General features: G+C 37.0%; 1 protein-coding gene across 1 annotated transcript; it reads left to right on the top strand.

Annotated features, from left to right (window-relative positions):
• The first annotated feature begins 18,895 nt into the window (after positions 1–18,895).
• LOC125262865 lies at positions 18,896–20,124 on the top strand. Its single transcript, XM_048181713.1, has 3 exons — positions 18,896–19,124; positions 19,228–19,510; positions 19,762–20,124. Exons 1-3 carry the CDS (start codon positions 18,961–18,963, stop codon positions 20,008–20,010), a joined length of 696 nt encoding a protein of 231 aa, XP_048037670.1. The 5' UTR covers positions 18,896–18,960; the 3' UTR covers positions 20,011–20,124.
• The last annotated feature ends 6,205 nt before the right edge of the window (positions 20,125–26,329 follow it).

Below are 26,329 nucleotides of genomic sequence, written 5' to 3'. Positions count from 1 at the left end.
AGTCGCATATCTTGTCCTGCAGGAAAGTCGCATCGATGATTGCTCCATCTTAATAACTAAGTTTGGATTGTTTTCAAGCCCAAGTTTGAACTTTAAACTACACACAAGTTTACTTATTTTGTCTGTCAGCTCCTAGTTGTGTTAGTTGAGTTAAATATGTGTTATTTGTGAAGATAAGATGAAGAGTGTGTTAATGATCTCAGCCTGAATTATTCCATCCAACACACACAGTCACATATGCAATGCATATTATGAGAAAATAAAAGTGTTTTTTGACCTTGGATGCATGTAAACCTGTTGTAGAAGAGACCTCCAAAACAAAATTAGGAACCTTTCAAATACCATAATAGGGGCACTTTAAATTTAAATCTAATTGTTCCAATTTCTAATATGTTTCATATATGGCTGTGCATATATGTACATATATGTTTTCACTCTATATGAGCATAATAGCATATTTCATATATGAGACATTATGTCAAAATAAAGTGATAAGCCCCAAGAAGCCGTGGTTTACAGTGAATTTATAACAGATAAGGGGTGTTGTTAGTCATGATGCAGAGTGGAGCCCTTAGCTGTTATAAATAAAATAAAAAAAAATAATAAACCACGGCTTCACAGAGCTTACTGCTTTTATAAAACTGTGTGGTAACACTTTATTTTAGGATATTTTAACTAGTTGCTTATTAGCATGCATATTAATAGAATATTGGCTATTTATTACTACTTATTAAGCACATATTAATGCCTTATTCTGCATGACCTTATTCTACATTCTTAAAGGATTAGTACACTTTCATATTAAATTTTCCTGATAATTTACTCACCCCCATATCATCCAAGATGTCCATGTACCCATTACCATGCCAAACACTTCGAGAGTTGTCATGACAGAAATACTAATTTTGCTTTGGGTATTTCATATATGGATCCTATAAGCATACCGGATGTTTGTATAAAGGTTTTATAACTTGCATATATAAATGAGACATATATTGTTCGAATTGTGAATGCTTGCAGATTGCATATATAGGAACATCAGCCTGCGTCCTATGACTTAACAAGATATTTATTTTATTTTCATTCCTAGAAAATAAAATCAGTCAGGGTTTAAAACTATGTAGATCTACATCAAAATGTCAGTAACATGGTTGCAAATGTCAGTAACATGGCTGCAAAAAAATCAAAACCTCATTTAAAATCAATATTAATTAAAACATTAAGTGGACGTACAACATATTCTCTCACTGACCATTTGCTGAACAAAACAAAACAAAACAAAAAAAAACAGCATTTTCCAAAGAGTTGCAGAATCTATGTAGTAGCCTATTCATGGCAAAAAATACCAATACCTGATGACTCTTTGAGACCATGAGTCAGAATAGCATATCATATATACAGTTGCAGGAAGCTGGTGTAATGAACAAAACCTGCATCTAATTGAACAATTGAGGTTTCAGGCGGTTTTCATTTTGTAATCGGCTACTTTCTTCACACAGACTTTTTAAATTGAATCCATTGGGACTGGAACCACAGGCCACAGTTTCCACTAATGCTGCTTTGTTGTATTTTTAAACTAAATGGAGTTTATTCAACAATGAGTAATAATGGTCAAATAAAGTGGAGCCAAGGCAAGCACTTTATGAAGACAATCTGATGTGATTAAACAAAAATTAAAATCCCCCTGTAGACAATCATTTTACCCCATAAAATTCATCTTTGATCACCAAAATGATATATTTGAATGTTCTTATCCTGTGAAAAAAAATTCTTCATGCCTTAAGATTGCTTGAATCTAACTCTACACCCTTGCTTCATTTAGTATACGTGGATCTATGAATATGCTAATTAGCCCCACCTCCACTTGCACGAGCTCAGAGATCACTCGGTCATCTTACTGAGGTAAATGCTGCACGATGGTATCGCTTATTACAACATCAGACACATAACAGTAATTAATATGATCAGCCTTTTGCTTGATTATGTTATTAAACAGCTAATAATGTGCTGCTAATGTTACACAAACCATGTTCCCATTCACCATCTCAGACAGCTGTCTTTTAAAAAATTGTCCTAAAAATCATCACGCTTTAAACATCTTAGAACATCAGTGGAGAAAGGCACAGTTCATCATAACACTGTAATATACATCATACACTCACTATATTGCTTAATCTACCTGATTTTTCATATCAACAGAAAAATACCAGGACAACATGGCTTCTCTTGAGACTCTCCAGCTTCAGTTCGGTCATAGTTAATGATATGCTAAAACCCACTGGCACATTGACATGATTGGTTAAAAGGTAGTTTGTGACGTAAGAAACACCAGCGATTTCAAACTGCGTTTTTGAAACTGTCCTTAGATCACTGCAGTTTAAAGAGAAAATACTCGGCAATGGTGTTTGCACATGGTTTGTCTTAAAGCATATTAAAAACACCACATAGACATATAAACACTTGAAGACACTTAAAACTTGATTTTCCCCACTGGGGGACTTTAAAGTCAAATGAAACAGCATTCCCATTTTAGTTAATATCTGACATATTTTAGCATTGCCACTGATATCAATGCACTCACCTATTTTTTTTTTTTTCTTTTCAGTTTACTTAAAATACATCACAATACTAGGCAATACATTTCTCAACTTCCGTTTCTAGTGAACTTCAAAATATATCTGAAAAATGGACTGTTGAGACTGATAGTGTATTAAGCAAAATTTCTAATTTTCATCATTAGCACACCACAAGAACATGCAGGATGTAATGATGCATATGAATTAAACAACAGTGATGTAACGTCGAGGGTGTTCTGCTACTGAGGCCACGGCATGTAGCTTGTGTGGATGACGGCTTTAAAACACCCCTCCCTATCACACTGTTCCCTGCATTGTAATAAATTGGCAAACATTTAGGCAGTTCTGTGTTATCTCACAAGCAAAAGCCCTTTTGAATAGCTGGCCAGGATTACCAGCAAGCTGTTCAGGAAAGATTGTGTAGGGGGCAGACTCTGAGTGGCCAGGAAGTGCCTGGTGTGCTTGAGTGGCTGTTGCATGGAGGATGCCCAGGAAAACCCTTTTACGTCTGTGACTGTGATTCAAAGTAACTCAAACCTAATTACTCAGTTTGAAAAAAAAAAAAAGAAAGAAAGAAAAGAAAAAAAAGTTTTGTTTTGTATTGTCTAAAGTAGAAGCACCGCATTAAGTAAAAAAAAAGACTGCAGGTTTAGTTATTATTAAAGGAAAAGTCCATCCAAAAATGAAAATTATGTCATCATTTACTCACCCTCATGTTGTTCCAAACCCATGTGACGTTGTGTCAAACACAAAGGAAGAGTTTCAGGAAAATCTCAAAGGTGCTTTTTTCCCACACAATGAAAGTGAATGGGGTCAAGCTTCAAAGGTCTTAGAAATATCTTGCAAAAGTACTAAACAAGTAAGTTTTCTTATTGATAAGGTAACTTTGTGAGTGAATGGGGTTGAGCTTCAAAAGTCTTATAAAAGTACTCAGAGTTTAAGATTTAAATAGTAAAACCATAACTTTCTGTCAAGAACAGACCCAAATTTAAACTATTATTGGCTGCAAAATCTTCACAACACATTAATATATATGAATTTCAGCACGGACGAGATTTGTGAGATACTGTGGATTGGAAGCCTCAGAAGACTTCAATATAGTCATATGAGAATCTTATATTGCTTCTTTGATGTGTTTATGTCTCATTTGGTGCGCAACAACAATCATTCCCATTCCGTTTCATTATATGCGTAAGCACTATGGAGATTCCACTAATCCTTTTGTGTTCCATGGAAGAAGGAAAGTTATACGGGTTTGGAATGACATGAGGGTGAGTAAATAATCATTTTTGGGTGAACTATTCCTGTAGGCAAAAACGACATAATACATAAATGATAAATGATGTTTGCCTGCGCTCGTAGATGTCCTTATGTATAAAAGTTTCCCAACATCGTTTTATAGCTTTGACCTAAGGTTAGATGTCTCCAAGTCTCGAAATTATTTGTGGAGAAAGAGCTGGTTTAGATTTAGACAATTGCGATTAAACAATATGTAATGCAGGTCCAAATTTGGCCCCTTGATTTTAGATTTCCACAGAAACCAATATTGCTGCCATCTCGATTTTTGTTATCAAACGTAGCTAAAGAGAGTGATTCATAGTCGACTGGAAAAATGGATACTGCTTCTGCTTTAAGCAAAAACATGATTGCACTCCACCCAACCTCAACATCTCAAAATCCACTTTGGTTGGATCTAGCATTAATGTTGGACAGTAAGATACAACAATAAAACTCTGACATTTAACACTGAACAGAAAGAATCATTCTGTTTCAAAATTTAGTCAACTGACTTACTGTCAAAAGGAAAACAACCTTCTAAAACCAAAATGGAAACTCATAAGTGAATGAACTGGAAATGCGTAGATAGGAACATGCGTAGCAGTAACTTCTGCAATATAATGAAATACCTTGTATTTTTTCAATAATTAAACACTGTGTCATCAAAGTTGGTATTGTGGCTTTATATATGTCAAACACATGTGTCATTATAATATTAAAATTTATGAAAATCAAGCTCAGATGGAGTTATGAGGTTTTTATCAGTGAATGACAAAGACAGACCTATGTGTTTTGTCCGTCACTGGAACAGCCACGTCTGAGACAGTAAGTGTATCACATTACACACGTTTTTTTTTTTTTTTTTTTTTTTTTAATACATTTGGACAAAATCTCATGATGTAGCTAATAGATGAAGTGGGATATTTAAAACAGTAGGCTATATTGGCTACAACTACATGGCAAATACCAGATTTAAGACTTGTTCAAACCAAGAATGATAACTATAATGATAACTATAACGACAACAAGGCAATGTTGTTGAAACTAGCACTGGATACCTGAGGTAATTTTATGTTACTCTGTTTGCTAGCCTGGCATAGGCTAATGATCTCATCGTTAATACTTCTCACCATTTATTCAGAGGGTATGACCGATTGTTTTACATATATCCATTTTCTTTACAGTATCTTTGAAAAGGGCTTTTTCTGGACCTTGGCAATTAACTTGTCTGCAATGTTGTCTTCCATTTTAAATGCGCAAGCCCTTAAATTAGAATTGATTCTGACTGGCTGTCAGTTTTTTATCATTCAACAGATGGGAAAAAAAAAAAAAAACATTCTGAAAGTTATCCCAACAATAACGTTCCTCTGTATTATAGCTGTGGTGTGGACAGTGCTATTCTTAGAACAATTTTTAGAATTATATCTTTATCGTTATCTTTATAGTTATTGTTCTAGGGGTGAATGGGCCTTTACTAGCTTACTTCCATTACATTCACCCCCCTAAACCTCACATTGTTATACTATTTTTGTCTGTTACGATAGTCACTGTGTCAGATTATGTGTTTGTGACTATTCTTGTTGTGGACAAAAAACATGTCAGACTACACAGTTCTTTCCGACCAATCATCTTCTCTGCTCTTCAAATACAACAATATTAAACTTTATAGACATAGGGGCAGTTTCCTGGACTGAGATTAAGCCTAGACCTAGAATAAAATGGCCCTTTAAACCAGATTAACAGAAATCTGCTTTCTCTGTCATGGTTTAAACTAGTCCTAGACTTAGCCTAGTCCAGAGTTTAATAAGCTAATTTCCTGGAGGATGACTAGAGCTACTCCAGGACTAAATTGAGACTTAAATTAAACCTACTAGGATGCAGGTTTAACTTCAGATTAATGTTGTGTTTCAAAGAAGACACATGTATTAATTGTATATATCGACATTGTAATTTTTTTATTTATTTATTTATTTATTTTTTTGATGCTGTTCACTTTATTTACACTTTATTTTCTAACCATTTATTTTGATTTAACAAATTAACAAACATTGTTTCTGGTTCAAATGTGATGTGAGAGACATTACTTTTACATAATGTTCTTTTATGTAAACATTTTTGTTATGTTAATGTTTTTTGGAGATTACCATTGTGTTGAAGTTTTGAGCTTTTGAAATGTTTTACTTTACATGTAGGGAATCTAGAATATATGAAAGTTTCATTTTTAAAAATAATTTACAATAAAAAAATGAAAAATAAAAATATAAAATATAAATATATTATAGATTTATTATACATAAAGTAAAATATTTGCTTGCTGCTCATCAAAATAAAAAAAAAATCATTATCTCAAATTATTAGAATATTTAATTTCAAGTTCTATTAAATTACCTTTCTCAGGGTATTAATACTGGGTTTAGGTCAGTAATCCCAACAGCAGTCATGGGGAAGTCTGCTGACTTGACAATTGTCCAGAAGACGATCATCAAGACCCTCAACAATGAGGGTAAGCCACAGAGGGTCATTGCTGAAAGAGCTGGCTGTTCGCAGAGTGCTGTGCCAAAGCATTCATGGAAAGTTGACTGGAAGGAAAAAGTGTGGTAGGAAAAGGTGTACAAGTGAAAGGAATGACCGCAGGCTTGAGAAGATTGTCAGGCGAAGCCGATTTAAGAACTTAGGAGAGCTTCAAAAGGAGTGGACTGAAGCTGGAGTCAGTGCATCAAGAGCCACCGCACACAGACATCTTCAGGAAATGGGCTACAACTGTCACATTCCACGTACCAAGCCACTTCTGAACCAAAGACAACGTGAGAAGCGTCTTACCTGTGCTAAGAAGAGAAAGAACTGGACTGTTGCTCAGTGGTCCAAAGTCCTCTTTTCTGATGAAAGTAAATTTTGCATTTAATTTAGAAATCAAGGTCCCAGAGTCTGGAGGAAGAGTGGATAGGCACAGAAACCATGTTGCTTGAAGTCCAGTGTGAAGTTTCCACAGTCAGTGATGATTTGGGCTGCCATGTCATCTGCTGGTGTTGGTCCACTGTGCTGAAGTCCACAGTCAACGCAGCCATCTACCAGGAAATTTTAGAGCACTTCATGCTTCCTTTTGCTGACAAGAGATGCTGATTTCATTTTCCAGCAGGATTTGGCACCTGCCCACACTGCCAAAGGTACCAAAAGCTGGTTCAATGACCATGGTGTTACTGTGCTTGACTGGCCATCAAACTCACCAGACCTGAACCCCAAAGATTTGTCAAGAGGAAGATGAGAAACACCAGACCCAACAATGCAGATGAGCTGATTTTCTGCTTATGATCATTGTCTTGATTGTTCACAGGTGTTCCTTGATTGTCATTAGTCTTTTTGTATAAATAGCCCTCATGTTTCACTGTAATCGGCTGTTTGTGAGTTTGTTTTTGTTTCAAGTCAAGTCAAGTCAAGCCACATCTATGTTTTGTATTCAGTTCATGTTTCTGTTCAATAAAATGCACTTGGGTTCACTATGCTTACCTCCAGTGGACTAATCATTACAGAATGCTAGACCTCTACAATGAACCCAGCAGTTCCCCTCCTGAGTCTTCACCAGGGGAATCGGACCATAGAAAACTATGTAGAGGAATTTTGTGGACTGTGCTACCAGGTAGAATTCAATTGCCCTAAAGGATATTTTTCGCCATGGACTCAATGAACCCATTCGTTCCATGTTTCCGGGTGGAAAAACTTATTTTTCGCTGGCCCAGTACATCAACTATGCCCTTCTGTTGAGCTGCTCCTCATTTACTGTGGGTTTTGTGGATGAGAAGCCCCACAATCCCACATTACCTTCCACATAAGAGTGTCTCCATGCCCCTACTGTCATGTATGGAATTATCCACGCCACGACTGCAACGGCAGAGACTGTTCACGTTATACCAGCCAGGTCAGTGCCTGTTCACGTCATGTCTTCTAAGCCACAGACTGTTCACGTCATGCCTGCCCAGCCACAGTCTGTTCACATCATGCCTGCCCAAACACAGACAGTTCATGTCATGACTGCAACGCCAAGGCCTGTTCACATCATGCCTGCCCATCCAGAGTCTCGTCCCGAAATGGCCAACATTCCAGAGCCTCATCCTACGATGGCCGCCATTCCAGAGCCTTGTCCCAAGATGGCTGCCATTCCAGAGCCCTCAACAAAGATTGCTGCCATGCTTGAGCTCTCAGCCAAGATGGCTGCCATGCCTGAGCCCTCAGCCAAGATAGCTGTTAAGCCTGAGCCCTCAGCCAAGATGGCTACCACACCAGAGTCTACAGAAAATGCAGCGCTGACCATTATGGCCACGGCCATTTTATGTGTATGGGCTGCACACATATTGGCTCCAGCCCCTTACCAGCGTCCAGAGGGTACTCCAGCTCCTGACTAGTGTCCAGAGGGGACTTCAGTAGGTACCTGGCTAAGGCCATGGAGGCCCAGCCTCTCTGGCCCCCTGAACTGTCTGCACCACCATGGTCCCTTGAACTGCCTGCATCGCTATGGTCCCTTGAACTGTCTGTACCACCATGGTCCCTTGAACTGCCTGCACCGCCATGGTCCCTTGAATTGCCTGAACTATCATTGTCCCTTGAACTGCCTGCACCTCTGTGGCACCCTGAGCTGTGGCACCACCTTGGTTCCCTGAACTGCCAGCGCCACCTTGGTTCCCTGAACTGCCAGTGCCACCCTGGAGGTGTCCTAGCCTGCCAGGTCCACCCATGCGCCACGGCCCAGGTCCGCCCATGCTCCAAGACCCAGGTATGCCCATGCCCCATGGCCCAGGCCCGCCTCTGCAATGCCCATGTCCTTGTTCAGTTCCCCTGCACAGGCCTGGCCCACCATCCCTCCCCCAAGTCCGCCTCCGCTCCACCACCCTCCTGGACTGTCTTGTTTTGCTTTATGTTAGGAGTTGGGAGCTGCCCTTAGAAGGGGGGATTCTGTAATGTCTTGTTTTGGTGTTATGTTTCATGTTTGTTTCATGGTTTATTTTTCAAGTTCATGCTTTGTTTCATTGCTTTGTTTATGTTTGCTATGTGCTCCCTGATGTCATGTGATTCCCTTGTCCTCATGTGATCATGTCATGTGCTTTCCTAGTCTCATGTGTTATGTCATCATTGGTTGATTTAGTTATGTAGTTTATCAGTTTTGTTTTGTGATTGGTTCATTGTCTTGTTTGTCAGTCCCTTTGTATAAATAGCCCTCATGTTTCACTGTAATCGGCTGTTGGTGAGTGTGTTTGTTTCAAGTCAAGTCAAGCCACGTCTATGTTTTGTATTTAGTTCATGTTTCTGTTCAATAAACTGCACTTTGGTTCGCTACGCTCGCCTCCAGTGGACTAAACATTACAGTGAGTGAGTCAGTCGCAAAGACTTTTATATTGAAAGGGACTGTAAAAAGTTTATAAACAAGAATGTTGTTTTTACTTTAAACAGCATCTTACAAGATGCAACTGACATGCATTGAATAGTGCTGTCATGGGAAATCCCCTTAAATGTTAAAAGGAAAAAGACAATATCACTTTCCTCAGCGGACATTCAAACTGATTTTGTGATTATGAATCTGATCTGAAGAATATCAGCTAGATGCAGGTTATGCACTTGCTTTCTCTCTCTCTCTCTGTCTCTCTCTCTCATAATAATCTATTCTACATAATACAATAAGCTTCAATAAAGCAACTCAGCATTCCTTCGTTATTAGTTCAAGCGACGTTTTAGAATTAACAGAGGCTTGGGCTCAACTGTTAAACTGTCAATTTGAGATTTAAATCTGTGGTGGAAGGAAGTAGTTCCTCACAAAAGAGGGTTTTTAAAGACACCTGTGCCATCGAACTGTTGTATAAATGCAAAATCACACAAATAGCTCTGTGATATGGCTCTATATCAGCACTGCTGTGATTACCTGCGGCCTTGTGCAGATATAGAGCACAGCTACTCGTGTGATATTGCTTATTTGAGTGAAACATAAGTGTTTTTGTTTTTTCTATGTATTTCTCATTTGGGCAGGAAAAATTTTACGACTTTTTAAAATACCCATCAGCCTTTAGCAAGTTATGTTTCACTTTTCTAACAGTCATATTCCTACATGTTGAGCTGGAGTCAGCACCAGACCTTCCCAGATGCGCTTATATCTGAATTTATACAATTGTTGCACATTAGTACAGAGTGTGGCCTGTATGATTCATTCTGCAGCTGCATGTCAAGTTCAGCTGAAACAGGTACATGGAAAAGTGCTGACAGAAAACAGAAGCTCAACCCCAAACTATCTGAGGGGCTGCTTTGCTCTTTGTTAAACGCTGAAGAGAACAAGGAAAAAGACATATCTGAGCCAAAAAGACGTTTCAAAATTGTTTAAAAAAAAGTTTACACATAATGTGTACATGAACATTTTATTGTTATTATTTTTAACATCACAAATAAAAATTTCTATGAATGTGTGAAGGAAAGTGTATATTTTATGTGCTGTGCAACACACTTATTATTTTACATTTTGGCAAATTGGTGGCTAATTCAAATTAATTCATACAATCTTTTGTGTGTGTGTGTGTGCATTTTCATAAGATCTGCTTATGCCGCACCGAAGGTTAGTTTTAGGGGAGTACATTCATGCTTACTTTTGTTTCTCTGGAAAACATAACCACAAAACTAAAGTCCAGGAGGGTGGTGGAGCGGAGGCGGACCAGGGGAAGGGATGGTGGGCCAGGTCCGTGGAGAGATCCAGGAGATAGAGCAGGGCACCAGGAATGGTGGCCAGGGCGAAACATGCAGAGCAGGTGGCCAGGTGGAGCTGAAGACCCCTTCTGGGGAGCCAATGAGACTGCAGAACTAATAATGTCCTCACTGGCTGAGACGATACAGGCTGGCTCTTCCGTGGTTATATTAGGGCAGGCAGGGAGTTCAGCAGTGTCAAGGTCAGCAGAACAGTCATAGAAAGCTACTCCTCCACTTCGCCCATGTTGAAGTGGGAGCTGCTCAGCTGAAAAACATGGCCCAAAAGCTCACTTAGCGACCCACAACGACCACTATTGAAAAGTTGTGTTCTTAGCAGCTCATTGAGTCCAGAGCAAAAGAAAGAAATCAAATTATGGTCCTGAAAGTGGGTGTGGTATGCAAGGTACAGGAACTCACGAATGTGGTCCTGGAGGGAACGCTGGCCCTTGTAAAATAGGGTCAAACGAATTCCTGCTAGATCCATTTTAGGTCAGTCGATCTGTAATGTTGGGTCCAAAGAATGCAGGAGAGGAAGTGGATCTAAGTGCAGGGGAACTTTAGCAAAACAAGGAAGAGAAACACAAGGAACAAAACACATGAGAAACATACAAACACATAAAACTCCAAATATCGAAACAAAGACAGACAAGGGCTATATACACAGGGGCAAACAAGCTTAACAAGACAAGAAGGTAACATGACACAAGTAGCCTAATCAAGGGGAAAAACTACAAAGAACTACAACATGGTACTTAAGGCAGAAGGTAACATAAAAGTCCACAAACAAACACAGGGAATATGTAACATAAATGACACTGTGGTAAATAAACTGTGGTCTATTCCTGTTTAAGTGGACAGTTCTTGGCTAGAATGAACTGCAATGTGGACCAGACTTTATACCTGTAGTCAAAAGTGTTGGTACATGGTACTAAGTTTTGGTAGACGTGCGCCACACTGATACAAATGATCTTGGACACAAATGGAAAGGATTAATAGACAATTAAGTCCTAGTAACTCTGTACAACAAACCGCTAGGAAGGAAGTACCCCTTTATGACTGTTCAAAACCTCTGCTGAAATCCAGACATATATTTCCACTAAAAACCACAAGAGCCAAATTGGCACATCTGGTAAAATACAAGAGTTTGTTTTGATGCGCTTTGTACTTTCACACTGATTTTCCAGACTATTTCCTAAAACTAAAAAAAGGTACATTTCAAATGTCAGGGTCCCTTGTGAAAAATAAGTGTCCTTAATAGCACTCAATGTGCACTTGTAGTATACCTAAAATCTTAAAAGCATATGCTTGCCAATAATATAATATTAATGAAATAAAAGGCCACTTAAGTGTACTTTAAGACACTTTCATACCTGATTCTCAACTTTCTCAAAGTGCACTTTGTAATAATGTCAAATAATGTGATAACTGCAATAATGCCAGAGGTGGATGGTAGTGAAGTATTTTTACTTTACTCAAGTAAACTTTTCAAGTATCTGCACTTTATCAGTGTTTTTCTTTGGAAAACTTTTACTTCACTACAAAACATAATGTTGTACTTTTTACTGCACTAAATTTCATAAATAAAAGTTGTTGTTTTTTTTTTTCCCTTTAATACTTATAATACAGCAGTGTAACAATATATCGTGTCACAAAATATCACAATACAAAAATGCAACAATATCGTATCGTGTATAGTGACAATATGTGTTGTGTATAGTTCACCCAAAATGAAAATTACTGTGTGAGAAAAAATCCAAGTTTACAGAGTTTTAGTGTCACTACTACATTAAACTACTATATGTAATGTTGAATATAATGTGTAATAATGCAATGGGGAAATATTTGTGGGTCCTGATAATGCCAAATGTCTTATGTTACCTTTTACCATATTTGCTGGAGTATCACAAATAATATCGTATTGTGAGTTCAGTTTCGTGGTGTGCATCGAATTGTGACATGAGGGTATCATTACACCCCTACTACATTAAAAATGCAGTACTTTCTTACTTGTACTCAAGTAAAACTTGAAAGTACTAGATTGATAATGTAATTAAAGGCTTAGTTCACCCCAAAATGAAAATTCTGTCATTAATTACGTCGCTCATGTCGCTCTAAACCCAAGACCTTCGTTCATCTTCGGAATACAAATTAAGATGACTCGTCCATAGACAACAATATAATCAACACTTTCAAGGTCCAGAAAGGTACTAAAGACATTGTTAAAACCATCAATGTGACTGCAGTAGTTCAACCTTAATTTTATGAAGCGACGAGAATACTCTGTGCGCAAAAACAAAACAAAACAAAAATAATGACTTTATTCAACAATATCTTCTCTTCTGTGTCATTCTCATACATTGTTTACATCCAGCGCCTCCAGGTTCTACATCAGAATGCCGACTCATTATTGATTCGTGCTTCTCACGTTTGCAGTTTGGCCAATTCTGAGCCAGCATTTGGACGTAAACACAGATGCCTTCATTGTGCTTACTGCGTCACCTGTGTATGGATAATGACAGGGAAGAGAAGAGATTGTTGAATAAAGTCGCTATTTTTGTTTTGTTTTTGCGCACAAAAAGTATCCTTGACACTTCATAAAATTAAGGTTCCTAAATATAATGCAACATACATGTAATGTTGTATTTGTTGCAAGACAGTGAGCCGGGAGGCGGTCACATGACGAAAGAACAAAGGACTCAGACCCAAACACTTGAGAGATGAACTAATCATTTCTGTTTCTGCATTCAGCCCATGTGGCTGTGACGGGATGAACGAATGACACAAACCCGAAGACTCGAGATGCAAACTAATCATTTCTGTTTCCGGTACTATATGCATTGCATGTGGGGCTGTCATGGCACAGTTCAGACACTGACGATAAACCTAATGACTCGAACCCGAAGACACGAGAGGTGAACTAATCTTTCTGGGGAACAGATTTGATAAATGTGAGGTGACAAAAGAAAGAACAACTCAGATCAGGAGGTGAGGTGGTTAACTAACAAACTGCATAGTTCAAGTTCAACTTGAACTATGCATTTTGACTTTACACGGTTTATTTCTAGAGCACGTTTAAAAACGGCCACAGGCCGACCAAAGTGCTGAACAACAACAATAAAAAAAAAAAATAAGACTATACATAAATTATGCAAGAAACAGTTAAAAACAACAAAAAGCATAGAAATACACACACACACACACACACACACACACACACACACACAGATATATATAAATAGATAGATAGATACATATACAGATATACAGATATACAGATATACATACATATACACTTAGCCTGAAGAACCTGTTAAGCAATTAATTAATCATTTCTTACTCATGATTTGGCTTTCATGGCTGCATTAGCCTGTAGTTTATTTTTTATTCCAAATGTGATCAATGTTTGCATAATTAGTATGTGTTTGGGAGTTTAACGTAACATTTTAATTATGTTCTGCTGAAATGAACAAAATGACTTGAAAATTCATTTTCAACTACAAAGTTCTTTTTGCTGAACGAGATTCAAAGATCCAAGTCATTAAAATGATCCGAACTTCCCGCTACTATTGGGTGTGTCCCTTTAAATGCAAATGAGCTGCTGCTCCCGGACCCCTTTCCAGAAGAGGGCGGAGCTTTAACAGCTTGTGCTTCGGTTGCTCAACAACAACAAAGCTGGAGAATCTCACGCAGCCAAAATGACAATTGTCATTTTGATGATTTGGTGTTCAGCCTTACATTGTTCAAACCGGAGTCGGACACTGATTGAGAGACTCAGGAAGAAGTTACAAATTTTAGAATGCAACTGGACATTTCTGAACAGTTAGTGGATACATTTATGTAGTTGCTGTGGCATTGATTCAGCTTATCGACTAGCATGTGCCATCATGTTAATCTTTTTGAATTGACCCTCGTTTGTGAAGCAGACCGGCTTAAAAAAACATTTCTGTCAAACAAAGCTTCTGTTTGTGCTAGCATAAAGTAATAGAGTGTATGGAGGCTAAAGGAAAATACACGGAAAGTGGAACTGCCTGAACCAAAGAAACACACTGCATTACTTAAAAATACTTACATTTCATGTGCATCTTTGCCTCATTCCGTTGGTATCACTCCCTTGTTCAGGTACAACTTTGAAGCAAATCCTGCTTTGCTGAAAAAGCATACGGCTTGAAGTGATTAGCACACACAAGTTTACTTTTTGCTTACTTTAGTACTGCTTACTGTTTCTGGGGTATTTCCATTGAAAATAAAATAAATCCACTGCTCTCTTGTCTCCTCTGAGGCTGGGACTCTAAATAGTGTTCTGTACTCATCTGTGAAGCCAGTGACAGAACAGTTAGCATGCTTTGCTCAAATTTGCTTTGCCATGGCATTAGAACTGGTAACGTACACCTTTGTCACTTGCAAAAACAAAATGATGGTGCCATGGTTGGAAACGTGCAGATTAAGGGGCAGTAATTTTAGAATAAGTTCCCCTTCCTATGTCACTAGAGGAGCAAAATCTAAGTGGTTCATTTTTTCACATGCTTGCAGAGAAAGGCTTACTAAAACAAAGTTATTGGGTTGTCCTTTTTTAACATTTTCTAGGTTGGTAGATGCACCGGGGACCCAATTATAGCACTTAAACACGGAAAAAGTCAGATTTTCATGAAATGTCCCCTTTATGTTGTACTGTAAAGTACATTTTTAAATCATTATTTTAATAATATTTTGTCATGCACAAGTGCACTTATTTTGGTGTGATGACTAACATACTAATGCACATGTAAAGCACTTTATTATCATTTTAACTGTAGTGTTATTCAATATTACATTTAATGTTAAAGGTGCCCTAGAATTAAAAATTGAATTTATCTCGGCATAGTTAAATAACAAGAGTTCAGTACATGGAAAAGACATACAGTGAGTCTCAAACACCGTTGTTTCCTCCTTCTTATATAAATCTCATTTGTTTAAAAGACCTCCGAAGAACAGGTGAATCTCAACATAACACCGACTGTTACGTAACAGTCGGGTATACGCCCCCAATATTTGAATATGCCAGCCCATGTTCCCAACATTATGAAAGGCATTATAGGGCAGCCAGTAACGTCTGGAGCAGTACAGCCGAATCATCAGACTTTATGCAGGTAAGCAAGCAAGGACAATAGCGAAAAATGGCAGATGGAGCGATAATAACTGACATGATCCATGATATCATGATATTTTTAGTGATATTTGTAAATTGTCTTTCTAAATGTTTCGTTAGCATGTTGCTAATGTACTGTTAAATGTGGTTAAAGTTACCATCGTTTCTTACTGTATTCACGGAGACAAGAGCTGTCGCTATTTTCATTTTTAAACACTTGCAGACTGTATAATTCATAAACACAACTTTATTCTTTATAAATCTCTCCAACAGTGTAGCATTAGCCGTTAGCCACGGATCACAGCCTCAAATTCATTCAGAATCAAATGTTTAAACATCCAAATAAATACAATACTCACATAATCCGACGCATGCATGACGAACACTTTGTAAAGATCCATTTGAGGGTTATATTAGCTGTGTAAACTTTGTTTATACACTGTTTAAGGCAAGCGCAAGCTACGTGGGCGGAGAGCACGAGAATTAAAGGGGCCGCGCAGCATAAATCGGCTCATATTTAATGATGCCCCAAAATAGGCAGTTAAAAAAATTAATAAAAAAAAAAATCTGTGGGGTATTTTGAGCTGAAACTTCACAGACACATTCAGGGGCCACCTTAGACTTATATTACATCTTGTAAAAAAACGTGCGATGGCACCTTTAATATCCTGTATTAAACCAGTTAAAATACATTTTTATTTAATTACATTTAACATGCAGTTGAGTGTGTCATGCTGAAAACATTACATTCTGTTCAGACTTGATAGTTCATTTTTGGGTGAACTATCCCTTTAAGTATATCTAGTGTATCTTTTAAAGTGTATTATGTCTGTAATAAGTACTCTTAAAAGTATGCTAAAGTGCACTTCTCTTTCACAAGGGGTCATTTTAACTGAACAGGAAAAATATATATTCTCATTAAAACCAAATATAGCTTGTAGTTTTGTCACTAAGATACTGATTATTGATATATCAATATAGCTTACCAGCTCTCAAAATATATTCTTTGATGGGTTTCAGTTTGGATTAATTTTATATATTATATGATATATTAACTGTCACTCTTTTCAGTTATGATAAATGATAATTTTATGTGTGTTCCAGTCATCCATTTTTAAAGAGAATTTTCCTCTCATTAAAAAGCATTATTTAGTTTCCAGCCTGTACTTACACGATGTTGTAAATTGACCACACATGATGAACGTCTGGATTTTGGAGCGACTCCCTGAAGCTGCGATGCCCACTTGAGATTTTAAACCGCTGATCAAGTAATGAAAACAAGATAAGGCAAAACCCGTTCAGTGGTTTATTTGATTTCTAAACAAAAACCACATTGATGACAAACTGATTTAGTAATTAAATTGTTGGGATTGTGTTAGATGGGAGAAAACCTGGAGGCATGTTGGCATCAAAGAAAAAACTTAAAAAAAAAGAAAGACAGAAAACATATATCACTGATTAAGAAGATTAAAACAAGGAAGCATTGTGAGAAAGCATGACTCTTGGCAGTGTTGAAACTTCGGCATTTGCACTGTCATCACAATACCGAGATGAAACGCCCCTCAGGAAATTCAATCAGTAGCTGTAGGAAGATCAGGCAGGACACAACATGGGGAAGAAAGACTGTGGAAAATATCCAAGAAAACTTTGGTGAACATCTCTATGATTATGAACTTGTAGGCTACGTTTACACAGCAGCACAATTCGACTGTCAGTCATTCTGTCTCTGTCTGTCTGTCTATCTATCTATCTATCTATCTATCTATCTGTCTATCTGTCTATCTATCTATCTATCTATCTATCTATCTATCTATCTATCTATCTATCTATCTATCTATCTATCTATCTGTCAATTCAATTCAAAATTGCTTTATTGGCATGAATGTAAATAATACAATATTGCCAAAGCTTGGAATATATATACATAAAATAATAGTAAAAAGATCAAAATAATAGAAGAAATATTATAACATAACATAAACTTAATTAAACAGTGAAACAAATTAGAACGTGAACATTTGATACCACAGTGTTTACAGCTTTTTTTAAATTTGCTTTGGTATACTATTTTCACAAGTAGTGTGTATATTTTCAAAACTCTTAGTACAAAACTCCAAACTGATCACACTTGTAACACAGCTAGTCATTCTTTCAAAACATGATCTCATGCTTTCAATCTAGTTGTAAATATTTTCATTTTAATTTAATAATCATTGTTTCAAAACACAAGATCATTGTGATATGAACATTTGGTTTAATCACCGAAACATTACAGTATGATCTTCTTTCAGTTTAGTACTTTTAACAATCAGTTCATTCAAAAGCAAACAATGCAAGATACATGTTTCAAATCACCCTTGTTGCTGAAATGATTACACAGGCTATGCCACATTAGAAAATACACTTACATTACCTAAATGACATACAGTTTTTCTCAATCGATTTGGTACATTTCTCCAAACTCAGGTAACAGCTCTCAAAACAGTTAACACAGTGATCAGTACACTTTGTAATTGTCCTAAACAGATAGTAAATTCTCCTTCATTTCATACAAATAACAAATCAAAAGCATAATTTTCTCAAAACACTGTGCACAAAAATCCCAAATTTTATCACAGCAGTTCATACAGCCAACCAAATCTTTAATAAATCAGGAAAAACATTTTTAACTTTTTCATCGTTCTTCACAAAGATCACAAGCATTTTTGTACCATTTTCAAAACACAACAAACAAAACTCTGTGAATTGTAAAATAGTCAGTTGCACACCTTGTTTCTTCAATTAATGCCAAATTGTTATCTGATAAGTTAGTAATCCACTCAACACAGAAAAAGCCAATTTTCTAATTGTTCACACAGCTGTCTTACGTAATTACAACAACTACAAAAGGGGAAGAGAAGAAGAACAAAGAAGACAAATGAGGAGATACAGTAAGACAAAAAAAAAAGAAGTATGAGCAGTGGAAACAGAAGAGGTTTAAGAGTGAAAGGTGGTGGCCAGGGTAGAGGGAGAAGAGGAAGAGGAAGAGGAAGAGGAGATAGAGAAAGAGAAAGAAGAGCTGAAGATGTAGGAGGAAGAGCTGAAGATGTAGGAGGAAGAGCGAGAAGAGCTGAGGATGTAGGAAGAGGAGAAGAGATTGAAGAGATGGATAGATTGGAGGGCAATGGTATAATAGAAAGAGAAAATATAAGAAGAGGTGGACAGGGAGGAAGAGGAGGGCAAAGAGGAAGAGGAGGCCAAGGTGTAAGAGGAGGGAGGAGAGGTAGAATGAGGGTAGGGTACACGCGTGTTTCAAATGAAATCAGAGCCACACTTATTGACCATGTCATAAATCATGGTCTCTCACTGAGAGAAGCTGGCCAGAGAGTTCAGCCCAACATAAACAGATCCACAGTGGCTTCAATTATCCGTACATTTCAGAGGGAAAACCGGTAAGTAACTATATCATTCTACTTTTGAGAGTCCATGTAGTCTTGTTTGACATAGGTCTAGATCTCTACAGTAAATGTTCCTGCTTGTCCAAACCTTTTTCAGAATTGAAGTTAGAGAACATTCAGGTGGACGAACAAGACTTTTTTCAGTTGAACAAGAGCATGCCATTGTTGACATGGTGGTCCAGAACAACACCCTCCGCCTCAAAGAAATTCAGCAAAGAATAACACAGGACAATCAACTGTTCCACAATATCCACCAATGCAGTCTCTCCACAATTGACCGTGTTCTAAGAAGAAATACTATCCGAATGAAGCAAGTATACAAAGTGCCCTTTGAGAGGAACTCTGTTAGAGTGAAGGAGTTGCGATTCCAGTTTGTTCAAGTATGTGCAACCCAATTACTGCAATTTTACTGTCAACTCAAAGATATATTTTTCCTGAATTTTAAGTATGTGTCCATAAACTATTCCATGCTACTATATGTGAAAAGATTTAGGCATATCTATGTATACTGCTGCTTCAAAGTGTGAACTCAAACTTCAGCAACAATTTCACAGTAGTATTGACTGCAATTAATGCCATTACTGTAAAACACAAATTTACTATATTTTACCTTGTGTTCTTTTTACTCTAGAGAATCTTGGAGTTGGATAGCAGTGCAACTCATTATGAGTACCTGTATATTGATGAAGCAGGCTTCAATCTTCAAAAAAAAAAAAGGAGAAGAGGGAGAAATGTGATTGGCCATCGTGCTACAGTCAATGTCCCTGGACAACGAGGAGGCAACATCTCTCTCTGTACAGCAATTTCTACAACTGGTGTTGTGGCACACAATGCTGTCTTGGGACCATACAACACTCCTACATTTTTTTTTTTTTTTTAAACCTCCTCAATGAAATCCTCTTTCCGCAGGGTGATCAGGAGCAAATGGTGCGGAATTTTGTTTTTGTTTGGGACAATGTCCAATTCCACCATTCAGCACTAGTGCGAGAGTGGTTTGAGAATCACCCACAATTTAGGATGGTGTTTCTTCCACCATATTCTCCTTTCCTGAATCCAGTTGAGGAATTCTTCTCCTCTTGGAGATGGAAAGTACATAATCGCAGCCCTTACAACCAAGTAAGTCTTCTTCAAGTGATGGAAGAGGCCTGTGGAGATTTTGGGGCACAAGCATGTCAAGGATGGATACAGCATTCAAGGCGTTTTTTCCCACAATGCATGACTCGTGAGAATATTTTCTGTGATGTTGATGAAATTCTCTGGCCAGATGTAATTGAGAGGCATGATCAATAACATAATTGATTCAATGAATGCAGTACATTTATCACTTTATTTTTTATGTACTTATTTGCTATATATATATATATATATATATATATATATATATATATATATATATATATATATAATTTTTTGTGTGTGTGTGTGGGGTGACAACTTATTGTTATACACCTGAACTCCTCATTAATGAACTTAATGAAAAACATGTATCTTCTTTATTTCTATCTTCAGCTGAATTTGTTATAGAATCAACAGAGAACACATTTTTAGTTTTGATGTTACAGTTTTTTACAATCACTTTGCTACTATTTTCAGAACCTTGATGTCATTTTTCACAACTCTAGACACAAAACTCACAACCAATGATCAAAATGCACATTTTTCAAAACTCTAACCCTTTTCTCAATTTCTTGGATACAATACACATAAAACTTAGATCATTCGTTCATTCAACAAAAAGTCACCTGTTCAATATGACACAACTTAACATCAAAGTACTACTATTTCAAAAGGCAATTCACACATTACATTTCAAATGAATGTCTATTCATTTCCTTACAATGATCTAACTATCAATTGATACAACTGCTCAAAATGATAAGTAACTGTTGCATTACTCTTAATGCATAGTTGTATGGAAACAGAAAAACAATCTTCCATGTTTACTGTAAATCATGAAAGTTTCAGGTTAATGAGATTCATTGTCACCAATTAGCATGGAGCATGAACCAATTAGACTACAATATCCATGGATGTAGCCTAATATTTTATCGTAATGCTTCATCAGACACTGTGTCTATGGCCCCAAATACTGTACCACCTTCTCACACTGCAAAACATGCTGTTCTTACTTAGAGTTTTTGTCTTGTTTCTAGTCAAAATATCTTAAAGTTCTTAAATCAAGAAGCATTTTCTTGACAAGTAAAAATTATTTTCTTGTTTTCAGGAAAAACTTAATTTTAACTTATTGTTCCTGAAAACAAGAAAATAATTTTTACTTGTCAAGAAAATGCTTCATGAATATAAGATATTTTGACTAGAAACAAGACAAAAACTCTAAGTAAGAACAGCATGTTTTGCAGTGCACTCATGTTTTGTTTCTTACAGTACAAGCAAGTTGAGGAACACTGCATTTGATGTTTTACAGTACTGTCTTTTCTTTTCTATTTCATAGCTAATTATTTTTGCTTTGATTCAAATAAAGCTATGTTGTGATTGTACTGTAGTGTTTTTCATCAATATATTACAAACTTTGTTCAATGATTCTGTGTCTGTAGTATTCTCTCTACTACTGCAGTACTTTTAAAGAGATGTATTTACTATTCATGTACCATAATGAAACATGTATCACCTATTTTGTTATACAATATTTAATGATTGTACGAACAATGACACAGTGAAACTATCGGTTGCTTGTGTGTGGGTGATCTATAGTTATGTTTCAATGGTATTTCACAGTAAATTTGTGTTTTGAACCAATGATTGTGCAAGTGCAAGATTTCTTTAAAGATGTGAATGCACAATGCAATGTTTTGAACACTAGACAGCCTGTGTTACTTACAAGTGATAACCGTTTGGAGTTTTGTGTCTAGAGTTTTGAAAAATGGCATAAAGGTTCTGAAAATAGTAGCAAAGTGATTGTAAAAAACTGTAATATTGAATTTTAATAAATGCATTACTAGAATAAAATGCTGTGTTTCATTATGCAGTGAATACTTAACGGTTTCGCCAGCATAAGAGTGTTTAGTTTGCTGTGTTAACTGTTTTGAGAGCTGTTACCTGAGTTTGGAGAAATGTACCAAATCGATTGAGAAAAACTGTAATTGACACAAAATCCATAATGTTTGTAATAGAATATATTCAGTGTGTTATCAAAAGGTGTGATGAAGTACGACACGTTCATGAGGTTTTTAGCTAGAACAAAGTTTGCTGCCAATACAGTAAATGTTCTCACTGTACCATATGACTGAATCTATACTGTAGTTGACCTTTATAAGGTGAGTTATAGTAATCTGGCAGTCTTTACCATGGTAATGCCCCTGTTTACCGTTTCACATGGCATGCTATAATGTAAAATGATGCCATATGCCTGTCTCCCTTCTTCTGATGCATCTCTGATCAATCTGATGTTGTACAGTCATTGACTTTTTTATACAGTTTCTTTTCCCTTGTACTCTGTCCTGCTCTGTGTTCACAAATTTGAAATGCTTATAATGTAATTGCATTGCTTATAATGTAAAAGATATGTTATCCATATCGGAAATTGCAAACAAGTTCTATAGAAACTATACATATAGAATAAATATCTATAGAAATCTATAGGTGTACCAAATGATTCATTGATTAACAATTATGTTCAGTTGAATTAAATAGCAGACAAATGTATTAAACTGAACGAAATGAGATGAAAATGAAAAGTTTGATAGTAATATGAAAAACAGTTACTGTGAATGAAACATTTATATAGATTGTGACGAGCAGGGCGGGCGAGAGCCGTGAGGGAACGGTGCGAGGCCGGTGACGCAAGTGATAACGAGCATCACCTGGGGTCATGAGGGGAGCATAAAAGGAGGAGCGACGACAGTGAAGGACGAGAGAAGACCAGGCCTGGATATTATTTTATGTTTTATTATGTTTGTGTGGCCGGCAGACGTCCGCGAGGGTCTGCCGGCATTTTGTATATTGTACTAACACAATTGAAAATATGCTGAAATGTTTGAAAAAAGTAAACTTTTGATGATCTGTTGTGATAATTGTACTAAGAGTTTGGAAAATTTACCAATTGCTTGTGAAAACTGCACCAAAGCAATTAAAAAACTGTATCTATTCAGTGTGTTATCAAAAGGTGTAAAGTTTTGTGTAGAACAGAGTTGCCATTACAGTAAATGTTCTCACTGTACCATCTGACTGAATATATACTGTAGTTGACCTTTGCAGATGAAGGGTGAGTTACAGTAATGTGGCAGTCTCTGCCATGGTAATGCCTCTGTTTGCGTATAACATGTATACTATAATGTAAAATAATGCCATCTGTCTCCTTATTCTGATGCATCTCTGATCAATCTGATGTTATACAGTCATTGACTGTCCTGCTCTGTGTTCACAAATTTCAAATCTCTCTCTCTCTCTCTTGTGTACTAACACAATTGAAAATATGCTGAAATGTTCTGTTGTGATATTAGTACTAAGAGTTTTGAAAATTTACCAGTTGCTTGTGGAAATTGCACCAAAGCAATTAAAAAATATGTAGTGTGTATGTTCAACATGGACAGCGCCATGCTGGTGACCTCATATTGAGGGTCACTGTGGTGAACAGAAGGGTAACACACTGAGGTCAGACACAATACGCACACATTCACCTGCTGTCTCTCAGGCTGTGGCACATCCACACGTATCTCTCAGCCAGTGCTGCTATCTGTCCCTCTCAGTCATGGCTGTAAAGTTCTTTATTAAGTTTATGAATTTAAGTAGAGGTCTCCTATAGATATGTATTTGTGACAGTGTAAGAGGAAGTGCATCTCTGTCTCGATCTCTCCTGTCCTACTGTGATCACACGCCCTTTGTTCTCTGGGTAACCAGCTCTTTCTGTGTCTGCCGGTCTCAGTGGCTAGACTGTGCTCACTGAGCCTGTACTTGGTCAGGATCCATCTCTGCTTTGTGTCTCTGACACTCTGGAGATATTCTTCCAATTCATAATTTGATTTTAGAGCTCAATAGAATTCTTATCCCAATGTTCCAGATATGTATTTTTTAGATTGTTTGTCTTATTTGGTGTATTTTAATGTTTGGATGAGAAGCAGTGCTGGTCTGAGACTGGTTTGTAGGGTTTTGAGACTGGTTTGTTAGTGTTTGTAGGATTAGTCAGGTTAGTAAGTCACAGAGCTGACTGAGGGGACTTTTTTCGGGGTTCAGTTCTTGAGGTTGTAATGCTTTAAAATAGCTATTCTGTGGGGCTTGATTTTAGATGCATCCAGAATTTGAGGGATCTTTTTTGATATTAATATTAATTAATCATATTAATAATGACCTAATTCTGCCCTTACATGCATTATTGGGTCTTTTAATATGTAGTTTTAGAATGAGTTTGCAGAATTCTGTGTGTGGGCTTCTGTTGGCTGTCTGTCCCATCTAGTGTAGCTCTGATCACTGGACCCCAGACCTCACTTCCATACAGCACTATGGGCTGAATTACACTATCAAAGATTTTATACCAAATTGGAATCAGTAATTTTTTTTGATGGCATATAGAGCTCTTCAAGCTTTATCTTTGAGAGCATTGACTGCCATGCTGAAACTCCCCAATGCAGTGAAGATCAGGCCGAGGTAGGTGTACTGCATTGTGTGTCGTATTGTATCAAGTGCACTCATAAAAGGAAGTACAGTATGGCAGATTTTTCTATGAGGTAAGAGAGCTATATATAGAACAATGTGACCACAACGTATGCTTAAAAGACTGAAGTTTTTTGATTCATGAGTGTTAACTGGACTAGATTCTGATTGTGGCAGTGCTGTTTTAAAAGCTCAACTTCCCAGGATCGGAGCCAGTCTCTAATGTGATGACAAATGATGGTAATAATTTAGAAAAAAAAAAAAAAAAATCTCCTTCTAGAGAGATGTTGGCCACGAGTCTTATAAAGCTGAGAACGCTTGGTTTATAGCAGCCCCCTTTCCCGGTCACTGCAAGGGCTCCCTTCCGCTACTCAATATACTTTACTGGCAAAACATATAAAACACAGACCGTTTTTCTTTTTTTTTCCTTTCTTGAATTTGAGCTATTGTCAGACACACTGTATGTCTCATGGAATATATGAATCTAAAAAACATAGAGAAAAAGTATCACACTGAAGACAACCAAGATTGTTTCTATAGCCCATTAATGAGGTATATATATTTTCAAAATGAGTAGAATGAAGCTAAATGTATGAGTAACTGAGTAACAGAAATAACAGTAGCAAGTTATACAATACTGATATTTTACATACATGTGAAGCTTGAAAAAATATTCCAGTGAACATATGCAATAATTCACCTAAAAAAAAAACATGTCATCTTTATAACCTCAAAGCATAGAACATGAAAGAAGAAGTTTTGAAGATTGCTCACACTACTTTTTTTATCCCCATTAACTTTCTGATGGAAATGAGCAGCATAAACATTTTTCTTCTTGCGTTTCATGAAGAAAGGAAAGTCTTAAGGCGTGGAAAGACATGATGACAGAATGTTCTTTCCTTTAATGTCTTTAAAGATAAATTAGAGTTAAGGTGCAACCACTCATTCTTGCAGGATGTGATTTCTTAATAACATGCATTGTTTGGTAGAATATCTTTTTTGATTTCTGTAATGCACTTGTTTTAACTTGTATGAAGTGCTGATGTGAAAAAAAGACACTGGGAATGATGACTAAATTGGTTTCGAAATATTGATCTTCTATCCACACAAGCCAAACTGTAAACTGATTTAAAACTCTTAAAGGGTTAGTTCACCCAAAAATGAAAATTCTGTCATCATTTACTCACACTCATGTCGTTTCAAACCCATAGGACCTTCGTTCATCTTCAGAACACAAATGAAGATATTTTTACTAAAATCATCTTCCCAGAGAAGAGAATGAGACACTGCACTGAATGATGACACTTTGGCGAACACCTTCAGTGTGACAGCGTCTGAAGTACGTGCAACTAGTCCAATCCTGTTTGGCGCTGCATCACCTGTGATGTGATGTTGTACCACGGAAGCTACAAAGAGAGCTGGCAACACAGCAGCATCAGCTTTTGATAGGCTGAAGCAAGCCACTCCCAGGAATGCAGGAATTATGTCAAAAGGATGCAGGATCTCATTCCCTTCTCATGGAACAAGGGTTACATCATAACTCGAGACATTCCCTTTTGAGGGAACTCATGTTGTGTCAAATGACGATGCTT

Source organism: Megalobrama amblycephala, linkage group LG2, assembly GCF_018812025.1.
Source record: "Megalobrama amblycephala isolate DHTTF-2021 linkage group LG2, ASM1881202v1, whole genome shotgun sequence".
Lineage (NCBI taxonomy): Eukaryota > Metazoa > Chordata > Actinopteri > Cypriniformes > Xenocyprididae > Megalobrama > Megalobrama amblycephala.
This window is presented reverse-complemented; position numbering and strand designations above follow the sequence as displayed.